General features: G+C 29.5%; 2 protein-coding genes and 1 pseudogene across 3 annotated transcripts; 2 read left to right on the forward strand and 1 right to left on the reverse strand.

Moving 5' to 3' along the window:
• Positions 1-3,350: 3,350 nt before the first annotated feature.
• LOC149493196 (putative terpene synthase 2 pseudogene) lies at positions 3,351-4,983 on the forward strand (annotated as a pseudogene).
• Positions 4,984-6,133: 1,150 nt separating this feature from the next.
• On the forward strand, positions 6,134-8,509 carry LOC149493197 (putative terpene synthase 2). The gene is made up of 4 exons (XM_089715802.1): positions 6,134-6,276; positions 6,571-6,709; positions 7,115-7,363; positions 8,216-8,509. The coding sequence occupies exons 2-4, from the start codon at positions 6,587-6,589 to the stop codon at positions 8,507-8,509; spliced, it is 666 nt and encodes a 221-aa protein (XP_089571928.1). The 5' UTR covers positions 6,134-6,276; positions 6,571-6,586.
• A 3,587-nt stretch (positions 8,510-12,096) lies between these two features.
• Positions 12,097-14,978, reverse strand: LOC119369585 (chaperonin 60 subunit alpha 2, chloroplastic-like). 2 transcript variants are annotated; one of them, XM_089715328.1, is made up of 3 exons: positions 14,838-14,978; positions 13,522-13,722; positions 12,097-12,830 (listed from the first exon to the last, which is right to left on the reverse strand). In XM_089715328.1, exons 1-3 carry the CDS (start codon positions 14,961-14,963, stop codon positions 12,543-12,545), a joined length of 615 nt encoding a protein of 204 aa, XP_089571454.1. In that variant the 5' UTR covers positions 14,964-14,978; the 3' UTR covers positions 12,097-12,542. The 2 variants fall into 2 exon arrangements, with proteins under 2 accessions (XP_089571454.1, XP_089571455.1); XM_089715329.1 differs by lacking the exon at positions 14,838-14,978 and adding an exon at positions 14,231-14,831.
• Positions 14,979-15,180: the final 202 nt, after the last annotated feature.

A 15,180-nucleotide genomic window follows, 5' to 3' on the forward strand; every position in this document is an offset into this window, starting at 1 on the left:
GCACTATTTCAATAAAACCAATTTCCACCAAATTTCCTGGTGCAAGTGGCTTTATCCTCCAAGTACATGGTCCCTCATACTCCAGGCCTCACCTTCAAAATGATCACGTGAATAGTAAACCCACAATGAAATTAGAACTTGTCAGGTCAAATGCTTCAATAATATTAATCTTCATATTGGACGAGACTTATTTGACCATCATATTGTTAATCTTCCTTGGATGCTTCAATGGAAGTGTTACTATGAAACTAGAGACGTGATGGGATGGAAATCCAAATATTTTTATACTTGATATGAATACAATGTACATGATTGTAATTAGGAATTTAAAATTTTTCTTTTTTTATTAGATGATTGTAATTGGTGTTTTTTTTTTTTTTTAAAAAAAGTGATTTTTCCTTTATTTTTTTGTCTTTTGTTGGATTTTTTAAATTTAAAATTTAACATTTAGTATTAATAATTAAGTTATATTTTACTAATTAAATAATTATATTATAAATAATATTTTATCATATATTATCCGCATTGAATTATTTGAGTTATAAAACTTTATGTGTATAAATTATCTAAAATAAAAAAATAATGTTTAATCTTATTGAATTGCAAATTCTGACCAACTTAGTTAGGATTAATTCAAAGTCTATAGTTATTTTAAATAAATTAATTGCATTACAATTTTTATAACACAATAATTTAATAATTCACAAAATAAATCTTATAATACATACTAAATACAATGTATATATTATAAATATGAATGGTTTATAAATTATAAGTTACAAATTACTAAAGTAACCCGTGCAAAATACAGTTTCATTTAATTATTTTAAAAGTTATTGCCTGGGAAGGCTAAATCTCAATCAACCTTAAGAAAATAAGATTACTAAAGTCACTGTTTTTTAAATAAGATTTTATATAAAAACTAAAATTTTAAAATGGTATTGAAATAAATAAAATTATGATTGATGTACTTGATTTATTTTAATATAATTTTAAATTTAATAATTGAAAATTTTTTTTCATATATGGACACAATCAATTTATTTTGTTATTTAATACTGTTTTATTAGTTAAGAGATTTTTTAATCATTTTATTTTTTTTAGAAAAATAAAGCATGCTTTCTGATTTTTTTTTTAAAAATATTTTTGAGAACTTTTTACATAGAAAATACACTTCTTTAAAAAAAAGTACCCATCAATGTTGCTCACACAATCATCCACGTGATTTTACTACAAGCACAGAAATATCAAAATGCAAGGACAAAAAAACAAAAAAAGAACAAATTGAAACATCAATATCAACGTTTATGTGGTTTACCTTTGCATTGCGTCATTACTATACGTGACTATATCTTCCTTAACAGAAATTTTTAGTAAGGGGACGCCTTGAAGAATATAATTAAAAAAATTTAAAATCTATTTCACATTCAGATCAAACTGATCTCTTGCCCTGATTGTGCTGTTTTTGATAGATTTGAAACTGTTAAAAAAATTATAATATTAATAATAGACTCATTAAATTTGTAAAAACACTTGTGATTGAAAAAATTTGAGTTTAAGAAGATCAACCAAATCATACTCCTCATATAAATAAGAAGATCAATCAAATCATACTTAATTAGCTAATAATAATAATTTTAATAATATAATGATAATTACAGTTATATAGTTTACGCTTTTTCCTATATTGCTATATATACACTATAACTTTTTTCCTTTATTTTAATTTTATGAATTGATTTTTATTTTCTATTAATAATGCAATATAGTTGCAATTAGCAAAAATACTAATTTATAATATTATACTCAAAAATACTCATAATGAAAATTAAATTTAAAACGGAGTTTATAAATTTTAAAAATCGAGTATTACAGTTTCTTTTTAAGTGTTTAACTTGAGTGCATAAATGAACTAAACATTGCTTAGTTATGGGCTTAAGCCAAGAATTATTAGGTGTAATCTGTTTTTGCAGTTAATTCTATATGAGTGCTAAAGTTGTGAGCTATAAGTATGACCATAGTTTCAGAATCATCGGTTTCAATTTTAAAATCAATGGTTCCAGTTATACAAAAAGTGGAACCGAAATCAAATTACTTTTAAGTTGTTTCTAAGACGGTTTTAAAAACATCAGTTTCGATTTTGTTTGAAATTAGATAATTTAATTCAAGATTTTTCAAATTTGTAGCATCAATAATAATAATAATAATAATAATTACTGTTGAAAAAACCAAACCAATTTAATAAAAATTCTTCAAAATAATTTTAAAAAATTATAATAAAAACAAAACAATATATTGAAAATTTCTTTAAAGCATGTTTTTCACTGTTTCAAACTGGAACAGCGGGTTTGAAACCAAAACTGCCTATTCCGATTTCAAAAAATGAAGAACCAGAACTGAATTTTAAATTCACAATTTTAGTCACGGTTTAGAATCAAGAACCATAAACCATACTTTAGTACTGATTTTGGCCGATTCCGATTTAAAATTCAACCATGGCTATACTTAGTGAGCTAGTTCTATGAATTAATAGTTCTTAATATTTTGTTTATTTAGTGGGTAGGTTTTCTTTAGATTTGTTTTCTAGCAACTGCTGAGAAGCCCCACAACTACGGATAGCAATGGATCGTGTACCTGCTTAAAATATACTATCCGAACTCGAACCCTATTATAAATTAGGTATCTAAACCCATTCCAAACTCGTTTAAAAATTCATCCTTACTACATGAACTCATCTTAAATTCAATTATAATTACCTGTTTAAAAACTCGAACCTGTTTAAATACCCATTTAACATTAAAAATATTTTTAATTTTATTTTTTAAAATAAAAAGCAAGTAAAAATGAATAAAATTAGTTATTTTGACTTAATAAAAAATATAATATAAATATTAAATAATTATAGTATTCATTATAATTAAAAAGTGTGTATATATAATTTTTTATTTTAAATATTTTTTAAAATATTTATTAAACGAGTAACGAGTAACTGCGTCCTTAAACCTGAACCTGATATAAGTAATACAAATACTATTCAAACCTGTCTTAAGTCCGTTTATTCAGTGTCCAAACCCGTTAAATAGGATCGGGTATGGACCGGATCGGGTTAAATTGCCATCCATGCCGACAACAATTCTAATTAGTCATTATTAACATGAGCATGTATGTTCTTGTGAGTCTTGTGGTTAGAAATGACGTAAAACGAAAAAGGACCACAAGTTATTAGAAATCCGTCGCTTATTAGTTATTAAAGGACCACAAGTTAATTTACTTTAATTCTCTACAGTTGTTTTTGGGCTAGTATAAAATGGTTAGCGGATGTGTTTCGTTTTCGGCATAAGCAAATTAAAATGTCTGCTCAAGCTTTAGCAGCTCCTCCTTTAAACCAAAATACCAGTTCCAATATTACTCGGCGCACGGCAAATTTTTCCCCGGACATTTGGGGAGATCGTTTCCTTTCATATGCCTCTGAATTCACGGTAAAGCTTATTTCTACTTATGAATAGCATTACTTCATTTTTGTATGTTTTTCCGTAAATATGATACTTTAGCAGTGGATGGTGCTAAAAAAGGAAAGAAGCCAGCGAAGAATTCTTTAAAGGAAAGTTATTGTTTGTATATCAGTGAGGATATTGCTATGAATATAATAAAATAATATATCAAATGACCGTAAAATTTCCCTTCAAAAATTTTTTCACAAAACATATTACTTCACATTGATATTAATTTAATAAGGGGCGAATCATTAAGCAAAATTCAAATTTTACATGTAATTTTAATTGTACCTTAAATCTAACTTTCTTCTACTAATACTTTGAATTTGAAGTTTAATTACAATAGCACTTTAATCTCAAATTGTACCCAATTTTATGAATAAAGTATTATTTTCATGAGGCCCACACTCTTTTTATGGTCGGGTTAACCAACTCATTTTAGCACCCTAATACAACCTTCTCCCCAAATTAGACTCCTTCCCTACCACTAATGCTTATAAATAAATAAATATTTATATTTATTTATATATATAAATAATATATTCATCTTAAAAATAAAATATTTTTATTTATTTATATAATATTGATAACAAGTAATGGCTCTCTAAAAGTGGAAATTCGGTATAATTTAATATTAGAGTGCTATTATAACTAAAGTTAGGAATTCAGAGTACTAGAAAAGAAAATTGGAAAGGTATAATTAAAACTACCAGCGAAGTTTGGGGTTTTTTTAATGATTTAACCTTTAATAAGAGCACATGTTTGAAATAAAAGATTCATATAATCGACTCCAACTAGTTTGGGACCAAGGTTTAATTGTTGTTGTTTGTTGTTGATTGAGGTCCAAATCTAAGCATGGATGTACTATGGGGGCAATAGGGCATTTGTCATGAAGACCCGACCAAAAAAATTTATCACAATAATAATAATAATAATAATAATAATAATAATAATTTAGATACAAAGCCTCTAATCTCTAACTTTGATTTAAATCCTAAATTTTAATCATTAGTATATCATCCATAGTTCCTATTGTGTTCCTACTGTTATTAATAATTAACATATTGCTTATGTTGTATCATGAAACAGATGTGTTTAACAAGTTCAGGGATAGCAATGGGCACCTTAATGAAACACTTAAGAATGATATACAAGGAATATTAAGCTTATATGAAGCTGCGTATCTCAGAGTCCATGGAGAAGATATACTAGAGGAAGCGCTTGCCTTTTCTACAGTTCATCTTAAGTCCATAGCTAATTCCAATACGCGATTTCCGTTTGCTGCACAAGTAAGTCGTGCATTAAAGCAACCAATACGCAAGGGCTTGCAAAGGCTGGAGTCAAAGCATTATATCTCCATGTACCAAGAAGATGCTTCCCACAATGAAGTACTACTGACCTTTGCAAAGTTGGATTTTAACGTCTTGCAAAAGATGCATCGGGAGGAGTTGAGATATATCTCAAAGTAGGTTCTCTCTGATTCAACCTTTTTATTATTTTTTAGAAGAAAGTTTTAGACAGACTCCCTAACTTCTAAACCAAGACAACTAGGTTTTTTATATTTAATCAAACGGAAAACATAAATGAATTAACATTAAATAAGTTAGAAAAAAAAAAGCTGTTGATGTAGTTTTATTTCATTAAATGAGTCTATAGCTGACGTGGTAGATTAAATCTATTTAAGATTTTCTCCCTGTAGACCACCACGCAAGTGAGACCCACCCAGACCACGTGTTTGGTCTACTGTGACATGAATCCAAGTAAGTATTTTCCCTGGGCAATATACGTGATGGTCCTCTCAAATAAGGATTTATAAGGCCCATGTAAAATGTGATTGGATAAGCATGGACATTAATTTATAAAATCGACCAAAACAAATGGATTGGTTTATTTTGGTGGTTTTGATCTTAATCAGAAAATTAATTTTTTTAATTTAAAATTTTAGAAATCAAAAACGTAGAAATAAAATCAGTCTTTTAATCTAATTTTATTTTTTTTGTCCTTGAACTATGACTCCCCATGATCCATCACATATGGAGTGAGACTGAATATCTAAGTCAAAATTCACTTTTTGAATAAAGCTCATTATTCTAACGTTTTTTCTTATTACAAACAACATTATAATTTTCTTTCAGCAGTATATATATATATATATATATATATAATTTTCTTAAACTTTTTTTCAGATACAGAAATTTTTTGATAGAGAAGGATTGTGTTCGGCAATAGTTTTTTTAAAGTTTTAACCAATCAAAATGCTAAACATTGTTTTTTATAATGTTCGATAATATAACGTTTGAACTAGTTTTTAAGGTTAACTAAGATAGCCTTTTGTAAAAAGTTAACTCATGTAACTTTTAATTTTTAGCATTTTATAAATAGTTATTCAAACAGCTAACAGTTAAACACTACTAAAACAACTAACAACTACCAGAACAACTAATTTTTCGAACAGACCCAATAAATCGCTACAGTAGCATGAACAACAATTTGAGAAAATTCCTAAAAAATTATTGTGAACTTTTGACTTTAATAATTTGTCTTCTCTATTATGTTACTTCAGGTGGAGGAAAGATTTAGACCTCAAAACAAAGCTCCCCTTCGTACGCGACAGAGTGGTAGAGTGCTACTTCTGGACAATAGGAGTGTAATTTGAGCCCCAATATAGTCTTGCCAGAAGGTTTTTAACCAAAGTAATTGCAATATCATCAGTTATAGATGATATTTACGATGCATATGGTACACTTGAAGAACTTATAATCTTTACCAGTGCAATTCAAAGGTTTGGCTCATGTGTATCATCTATATGTTCAAAGTTTATTTTGGATAGTGGCGCGGAGCTAGAAATATTTTTCAGTGGGTCATTATTTAATTTGATTTTTAGTAGGATTAATTAGATTAAATATTCTAAAATTTCTTACTTAATATTTTTTTTATCAATTTAATCATATTTTATAAATATTTTTTTAAAAGTTGAATGGGTGAATTTACTCGGTATGTATGTTGTGGCTTGGCCCCTGATTTTGGGTTAAGTCAAGATCATTATAGAACCTAACTTTCTGAAATCATCTTTTAGGTGGGACATTGCTTGCATGGATCAACTCCCAGAGTACATGAAATTGTGTTACATGGCACTTTTAGATATTTATGACGAAATGGAGAGAGAGTTATCCGAGCAAGGAAGTTCTTCCTACATTCACTATGCCAAAGATGAAGTACTTCCCTTAATGCCTCAATTTTTAGTGATGAACATTCAATTGGTTTAGTTAAAATTGAATCAAATTAATATAAATTAAATAAAATAATTTTTTATATAAAAAAATCAAATTGAATTGAATTGTTTATAAAATAGAATTGAACCAAATCATTTAGTTTCAATACTTTTCAAATTTAATTTTTTTCAAATCAAATCCATTTGGATGGAAATTAAGATTTTTAAGATTTTAAATTTTATATAATAATCTAACAAAATTTAATTTTTCTATCAAATCCAAAACCGAACCGTATTTAAAAAAAATCAAACTGAAATAAATTGTAGAATTCCAATCAATATTATCGTTATTTGGCATTTTTATTTTTGAAATGATTATTATGTGTTCATTTGATTCTTTATTCCCTAGATGAAGAAATTAGTCCAAGCCTACTTAGTTGAAGCCAATTGGATGAATAAAGATTATATACCAACAATGGATGAGTACATGAGCATCGCTCTAGTAACTTGTGGTTACTCTCTTCTTACAACCACATCTTTTATTGGCATGGGAGATATTTCAACAAAGGATGTGTTTGACTGGTCTTCTAATGGCCCTAAAATTGTTAGAGCTGCATCTGTTATTTGCAGGCTCATGGATGACATTGTTTCTCATGAGGTATGCGCTTATACACTTTGCTCAATAAATAAATTTACCTTTATACTTTTTTATAAAAAATTTTGTATCGCTCTTAATTTTTATTTGATCTATTGAACTCTTTAACTTATAAAATTATACTTAGTAAACACTTTAATTGACTATTAAGCACCTTAACGTGTAAAATTAGATCATTAAACACATAGTTATTTAATGTGAAAATTATTATTCTAAAAATTGTATTAACCACATATCGTATTTTGCATATAAAAGTGAAAAACCATAAAAATTATTATTGCTAATATAGCAAGGGTTGAAATTATATAAAAAGTGAAGTTCAAGATATTATAAGATCAATTTTAAAATTAATGGTTCCATAAGATTTTTATTGTCAAAGTTCATAATTATACTCGATAATTTGGTTCAAACTAAATTAAATTATTATAAATTGAATAAACCAAAATTTTTAAGATAAAATCAAATTTAACTGATTAGCGCAGAGAGTTAAAGCAAACTAGTTAAATTTTATCAGTTCAGTTAAATTCTTAGCTAATTTTTAGGCGAATTCAAGATTGTTTTTTTGGATTTAATGAAAATCGAACTGAATTGGAAAAAAATTAATCTTTTCTATTAAAATAAAAAATCAAATTAAATATTTTAACAACCGAATCAAATTAAATCAATCCAATCATGTTATATCAATTTTAATTTTAATGAACTATGTTGACTATTAATTCAAATAGACAATTAATGTTCATTTTAGAGATTCAACCTACTATTGAAAAATATATATATATTATCTTGCATTTCAAAATTTTATTGGTTCTTGTAAACGATAGATGGTAAATGGTAAATTGTCTTGGATTTTTGCAGTTTGAGCAAGCAAGAGGACATGTTGCCTCTGCTGTTGAGTGCTACATGAAGCAAAATGGAGTATCAGAAGAAGCAACACGAGATGAGTTCAATAAACAAATAGTTAGTGCTTGGAAGGACATCAACGAGGCATGTCTTAAACCCACTGAAGTACCAATGCCTATTCTTACACGTGTAGTTAATCTCGCACGTGTGATAGACTACTTATACAAGGACGGGGATGAATATACTCACACAGGAGAATTGATGAAAAGTAGCATTACATCGGTGTTCATAGATCGTGTGCAAATATGATCTTACAAGAGGAGTTTACCTATTTTCTATTTCTTACTATTGTATCTGAAGTGTATGATACAATCATACATTGATTTATGCCTCAAAAGTCAAAAAAACTATGTTTAATTTTGATTTACAAGTTAAAACCATAAGCTTAATTTTGTTTGGTTTAGTTTCTTTTTTATGGATGTTATTACCTTTTGGGTTTATGTTGTGTAAAAAAGAAAAATCAAGGTGAATGGTTAGCATTTAGTAGGTGCTTCAACATTATTTTGGTTTTTTTTTTCCCTTTTAGCAATTGATTGAGGTTGAGATTTGACATGTTTATGGTGCATATTTAGAAAAATTTGAAGTGTTAACTACAAAAAATAAAAAATTCTTATAAAATAATAAAAAAATTGGGAGAAATGTTGAGAGAAAAATATGAGCGTCATACTTATTAATGAGAAGCCACATTTGCATAGGCACATGAGTGGTACCTTAATTAGGAAAATAGACTCTTGCACAAATTAGAAAGACTTCTCACTAATCAAGAATATAGACTTCTAATCTATATAAGACATGTTAGAGTTTAAGTGTCCAAAATACTCACATATAAATTGAAATTATAAAAAATAGAATAGCTTTCAAATCCTCTTGTCTGCTTCCATTAATACCATCTTGATCCCAAATGTTATGTTGAACCAAATAGAAACAGCATGCACAATTGTCCGTGGACGGTTAGGTACTTCCACTCTATGTCTATAAACTCCCAGTAGATGGAATAATTTTATGTTTTGACGACATAGATTAGGGAGAGAGGACATAACCTATATATATATATATATATATATATATATATATATATATATATGAAACTATTAAGATCTCCCATCATAATCCTAATAGAATATACAATCCTAATCCAAGTTAGGATTTAACCACACTTAAGCCAAACCCATTTAACAAGCCCATCAATACTTAATGATCACTCCTTTTAAATTTAGACCTTTTGGATTATAAAGGTTAACCCAAATATTTTATAAAACCAAATAAAACACAATCAATAAGGCCAAATAAATAAATTTCTAACATTCCCCCACTTGGGCCCTATTTGATTGTTAATTTTATAATAAAAATTTTATTTAGAAAACGACTCTTGGGTTAGCAAACAAGAAAACTTTTATGTGGCCGCTCATTTAAAAAAAGAACATCATAATCCAAAAGAATGCTCCAAGCATCACAGTTCTATCCAATAAACAACTAATGTCGAAATATAGCGATCTTTGTATCAACTATAGATACAAGATAGTCTATAATTACAAAACTAATTTATTTATTTACATGAACTACATGTGTTTTAATGTGGTGTGAAAATTAGCTTCATCATGTGATCAAAATATGATAATTTCAACTTTATCCTGCTTTCAGTCTCTCACGAGACCCCATTTATGATTCACCAAGAAGCTTGACAAACAGTCATGCTTAAGTACAACTTAAGACTTTCTAAAATCTACAGAAATCAAATTATTATATGCAACATTTTATAAACATATATAAATTTCATAATGATGATCATTAATAATTATATCAAGCAATAATATCCTAAAATAGGATATAAATCTGTTATTATGAAAGGAATCATACAACAAGCAATGGTTACAACCAAAATAATATCTTGCTAATCAAGAACAACAAAAGACTCAATTATACCATATTCATCACATGAATTTTAAAAGTCTCATGACAAGTTGCCTTAGTCACAGAATCTATTAGCATGTCTCTAGTTGAAATCTGTTCTAAATCTATTTCTTTATTCTTTACCATCTCTTGAAAAGTGAGAAAATTTATTCGAATATCTTAGAGCCACTGGAGCGTTTATTATTGTTAGAGAAACACACAGTTGTCATACTATCACAATATATTTTCATTGGCTTAGAAATAGAATCAATTACCATGAGCCCAGAAATAAAATTCTTTAGCCAAATAGAATGAGTTGTTGTCCCATAACATGCAATATACTCAACCTGATAATAGATGAAGCTATAAGAGACTGCTAACATGAAAATGAACTTTGAAGTGGATTTTATATCATCTACACAACCAGCAAAATATGAATCGGAGTAACCCATCACTTCAAGTTCTTTAAATTGCCAATAAACAAGCATATAATCTCTAGTATGCTTCAACTACCGCATTACTTTCTTAGCAGCCACCCAATGCTCCTAACCAGGATTAGACATGTATCTACCACGCACACCCACAAGATAAGAAATATCAGATCTAGTGCATACCTGTGCATATATTAAATTTGCCAGTGAACTAGAATAAGGGATATTAACCATAGATTGCTTCTCAATTTCATTCTTGGGACATCGATTCTTACTAAACTTGTTTCCTTTTGTCATTGACACATGCCAAAGCTTACAATTCTCCATATTGGCACGTTTGAGTACTCTATCTATGTAAGACCTTTGTGAAAGTCCAAAAATTTTTCTAGACCTATTCCTAATGATTTCAATCCCCAAAACAAAAGATGTCTCACATAGGTGATTCATCTTAAAAGTTTTGGACAATTAGCTCAATTAAAGATTAACTATTACCTATTCGGAAAAAAGAGTCACTTTTTGTTCATGGTTTCTGCTCTAGATTCGGCTTAAAAGCAAAAGGGTAGAGTCTAGAAAGAGAGAGAGAGAGAGAGAGAGAGAGAGAGAGAGAGAATCATTTAGGGAAAGAAAGAGTTGAACGACAAATAGAGAAACCAAAGAGGCAGGAGATGTTCTGCATTTAAAGAAAGAGATAAAAAAAATCTCTTAAATTTAAAATTTAATATATTCTATTTTTGTTGATAATTTAGATTTAGAACTTAATATATCGTGTTATTGTACACAATCTATATAGATAAAAAAAATTTATAAAAGAAAAAAGAAATATTAAGAGAAGAGATTAAAGAATTAGAAAATTTATAATGACTAAAAAATAAGAATAATATTAACTCCAACACGAACACATTATAATTCCAAATAACAATACTTGTTTCTGTTATGGCAAGAGTAATACAAATTGTCTTTATGAGAGTAAGGTGGTATTTTAAGTAGAGGTAAAATATAATTTTGTTCCCAAATTAATTTAAATCCTTCTATGTTTGAAAAATATCTAATGTCCTTAACTTATTCTTAATTTATTTTACTATCATATCATGTCATCTAAAAAGTGAATTTTTAATTCAAAAAGTCAAAAATAAATACACAGCTTAATTTAGTTTAATTTATCTTATTATCATGTCATCTCATCTAAAAAGCGAGCATATTCCCTTAAAAGTGTTTATAGTGACGAAAACACAGGTTTTCATATTTTTTTGGAAAATAGACGAAAGTATAAATTAGGGATTTTTTTTTTTGGAGAATAAATGAAAGTATAAATTAGGGACATCATAGTTATATATTAATTTAAACACAATTTAAAAACCCAGTTATGTTTTACCTTTTGAATAATAAGAAAGCTTGTGATACATTCTGAAAAATATGCTGATATAATGACTAGTTTGTTTTATGTATTTATTTATTTATTTATTTATTTGATTTTATGACTTCTTTCGGTTTTATAGTTAATTTGCTGACGCAACATTACCACAAAATTGAAGGAATTTCACAAATCAGATTACAAAACAGTATTTCACTTCATCTATGCTTAAAAAAAAAAAAAACCACAACCAACACTGCTGGTGCAAGCTTTTAGGGAGTTAAGAATAGAGGGGAAGATGGACAAAAGAAAAAATCTTTTACCTAGTAGTTCTACCTCACTCACTTTGTTGTAAGCAACTCTAGCAACATACGCCAAGAACTACCCTAAGTACAAAATCTTTTCACCAAATATGGCAGTATCTCAATTAGAAGCCCAAATCTATCTACCAATTCCGTGCCTTGAGAAGGCTTCTGCAAGAAAAGCTTCTGTCATACTCTAATTTAGTCCAAATTCGTGTGCCCAAGCCTGCAAGATTCGTTTCAAACCACAGCATACAGTTTCTTCCATCCCATTCGAGGCTTTCCAATTAACTGTTTGGTTGTTTCCCTTAGGGTGTGATTCCAGGAACCTGAGGAACAAGAAGCTTGGGCTTCTTTACTTTTTCGACCAATATAGCTTGAGTTGTTAGAACTAATCCAGCAATTGAGGTAGCACTCTGAAGCGCACACCGTGAAACCCTACAAGGATCGACCACTCCTGCATCCAAAAGATCTTCATATTCTCCTGTCATTACATTGAAACCTATTCTCCAATCAGAACATCGAATTTTCTCCACCACAAGTTCTCCATCAAACCCAGCATTTGTCGCAATTGTTTTTGCAGGTGCAAGAAGTGCCTGAAAACAGGATCATAAAGATACTTGCATCAGGAGATTTTCATCAGGTCTCAAGTTCAAATCCTAAATAGAGTGGACATAAAAGGGAGCTACCTTCCATTGTGCAGCTCATCTTAAATTCCAATATACAAAAAAAAAAAAAAGAGACTGGCAGAAGTGAAGGAATTTCCATCAAATAATTATTTAGAGCTATTTTAAGTCATACAAACAGTTCAACAGATAAAAAATATTGGCACATTTTGCAACTGAGACTGTTAAATATAGGGAAGCATCTCCTGCTCTAGAACTTGTCAGGGCCAAAAACTGCATTTACAGCCATCTTTCAGCAGAGCGTCTTGCTCTATTAGTAATTGCAAAGCTTCCATGAACCATGAAAAGGACTTTGGCACATTTCACATATAACACACATTCACACTTCATATATGCATTATATAGCACCAGTTTTTGAAATAAAACTACTTCTTCTGCATATATGATATTTCACACCTGAAGATAATTTTGAAATGCAAAAGCAGATGTGAAAAAAGAAAGTACCACAAAAGCACGTCTATCTAGAATCAAAGAGTGGAAAATCGTAGATGCATACTATACCCTAGAGAATCCTTCATTGTTATCAATAAAATCATTACTTGCAATTCAATTAAAAAACAAATAAACTATAAACGAGGACGAAAAGAAAATAAGTACACACCTTTGCTACAATATCAGCACCAATCTGCTCATCTTGATCTTCCATAGATTCCTGTATGGTGGAAATATGCTTTGAGAGATGTACGTATGCAACGCCGCCACCAGGTACTATCCCTTCATCCATGGCAGCATATGTTGCATTTTTTGCATCCTCAATCCTGAGTTTCCTATCTTCAAGTTCTGTTTCCGTGTGTGCTCCTACCTGAATTGCAAACAAATCTCTTATTTAGCAAGTCAAACATAGAAATAAAATATTGAAAATCTATTGATTTTTATTTGCCTTCATGCTTGCAATTTTGGCCATAATATTCACACAAAAAAGAACAAATAACTAAATTGACTGAAAGTTTAAGATCTTAATGTTATGAAAGGAATCCTAATACTATGTGGTCTGACTTAGCAAGTAGTCTCCGCTTCGATATGGTCAATTCTTGAAAAGCAAAATATAATTTTAGCCTTGATGATTCCCCATTTTGATAAATCTCCAACTTGGAAATATTTAAACTTATGAATGTCTAAGAGGCTCCAGTTTGCGAAAAATAACTTAACTATGAGAAATATGTTGGAAAACCTTTTTTGAATAATAACTAAATCTGTCATTCTAAGCTAGTTGAGGTCGGCTATATGGATTAATCTCTTCTATTCCAGATGCACTGACAGATATAATTTTACAATGAGTTCAAACCAAATTTTCAGTGTTTCAAGTATACCAGCTGAATCAGACAAATGTGCCAACGTATTGTGCAATCAAACACGTCTTTGAACAAACAAAATTCACACAACATATAAACCTTAGGAAAAATTCTACATAAGTAGGCTTCTGCCGAAGTTTGTGAAAGACATTTGAAGTTGGTAAAAGGGAGACATAGCCTGATGCCAAACTGGTATTTTAAGTGCCAATGAAACTCGTGTTGGCTCCTCAGATTCAGAAAGAGGATGTTTCGTTACTGAATGAAGAATCTTTGGTTTAAAAATATTGTTTTGAGATCTTGTAGTCATAGGATGTGTTCGAATCGGAAGAGTAGAGGAACCAGACTCAGACATTAATGAACTCGATTGAGAACTAGACACCTCAGTAGAAGACAAAGAAGAAGACACTTGAGAATCGTGAGATTCTCGAGATTGGACAGATTGAGAAATGGACGGTGACTGATTATCTTCAGCAGCAAAAGAAGAGGAAGGGGAAGACACTAGAGAATTCGAAGATTGGGCCGACTGTGAATTAGACAAAGAAGGGGTATGCGCAGGAGATGAAGACAGATTGGGAACCCTAGTTGTGGAGAATGGCAATTGAAAAGGAGGTAAAGAGGGATTTACTTGAGACAGCACCGTATTGTCCATAGAAGAACTCTTATGTGAAGGTCGAAACGGCACCGTTTGGTAATTAGGAATATTATCAGTGCAATAATCGTACCAAGAGCTTGAAGGAGCTAAACCTGACATAGACAAAGTATGGCCTAGAAATTGATTTTCAATAAAGACAACATGACGAGAAACATACACCTTTTCCTTACTAGGATCAAAACACACAAATATACACTTTGACTCAATGAATACCCCAAAAAGATGCAAGGCTTTGATTTTGTTCAAACTTATTATGGTTATAGGTCCGAAGATAAGGATAACAAAGACAACCAAACACCTTAAACCGAGTATAGTT

The sequence above is a fragment of the Jatropha curcas genome, chromosome 10, assembly GCF_041381405.1.
Source record: "Jatropha curcas cultivar XTBG-Jc1 chromosome 10, XTBG_Jcur_1.0, whole genome shotgun sequence".
NCBI lineage: Eukaryota > Viridiplantae > Streptophyta > Magnoliopsida > Malpighiales > Euphorbiaceae > Jatropha > Jatropha curcas.

Coding starts and splice junctions, on each gene's coding strand:
- LOC149493197 (XM_089715802.1), top strand. CDS start 6,587: ATGGATCAACTCCCAGAGTACATGAAATTGTGTTACATGGCACTTTTA. Junction 6,710..7,114: donor TTCACTATGCCAAAGATGAA/GTACTTCCCTTA, acceptor TTTATTCCCTAG/ATGAAGAAATTAGTCCAAGC. Junction 7,364..8,215: donor ATGACATTGTTTCTCATGAG/GTATGCGCTTAT, acceptor GGATTTTTGCAG/TTTGAGCAAGCAAGAGGACA.
- LOC119369585 (XM_089715328.1), bottom strand. CDS start 14,963: ATGTCAGGTTTAGCTCCTTCAAGCTCTTGGTACGATTATTGCACTGAT. Junction 13,723..14,837: donor ACAATACGGTGCTGTCTCAA/GTAAATCCCTCT, acceptor TTTGCAATTCAG/GTAGGAGCACACACGGAAAC. Junction 12,831..13,521: donor GTGCTGATATTGTAGCAAAG/GTGTGTACTTAT, acceptor TCCTGTTTTCAG/GCACTTCTTGCACCTGCAAA.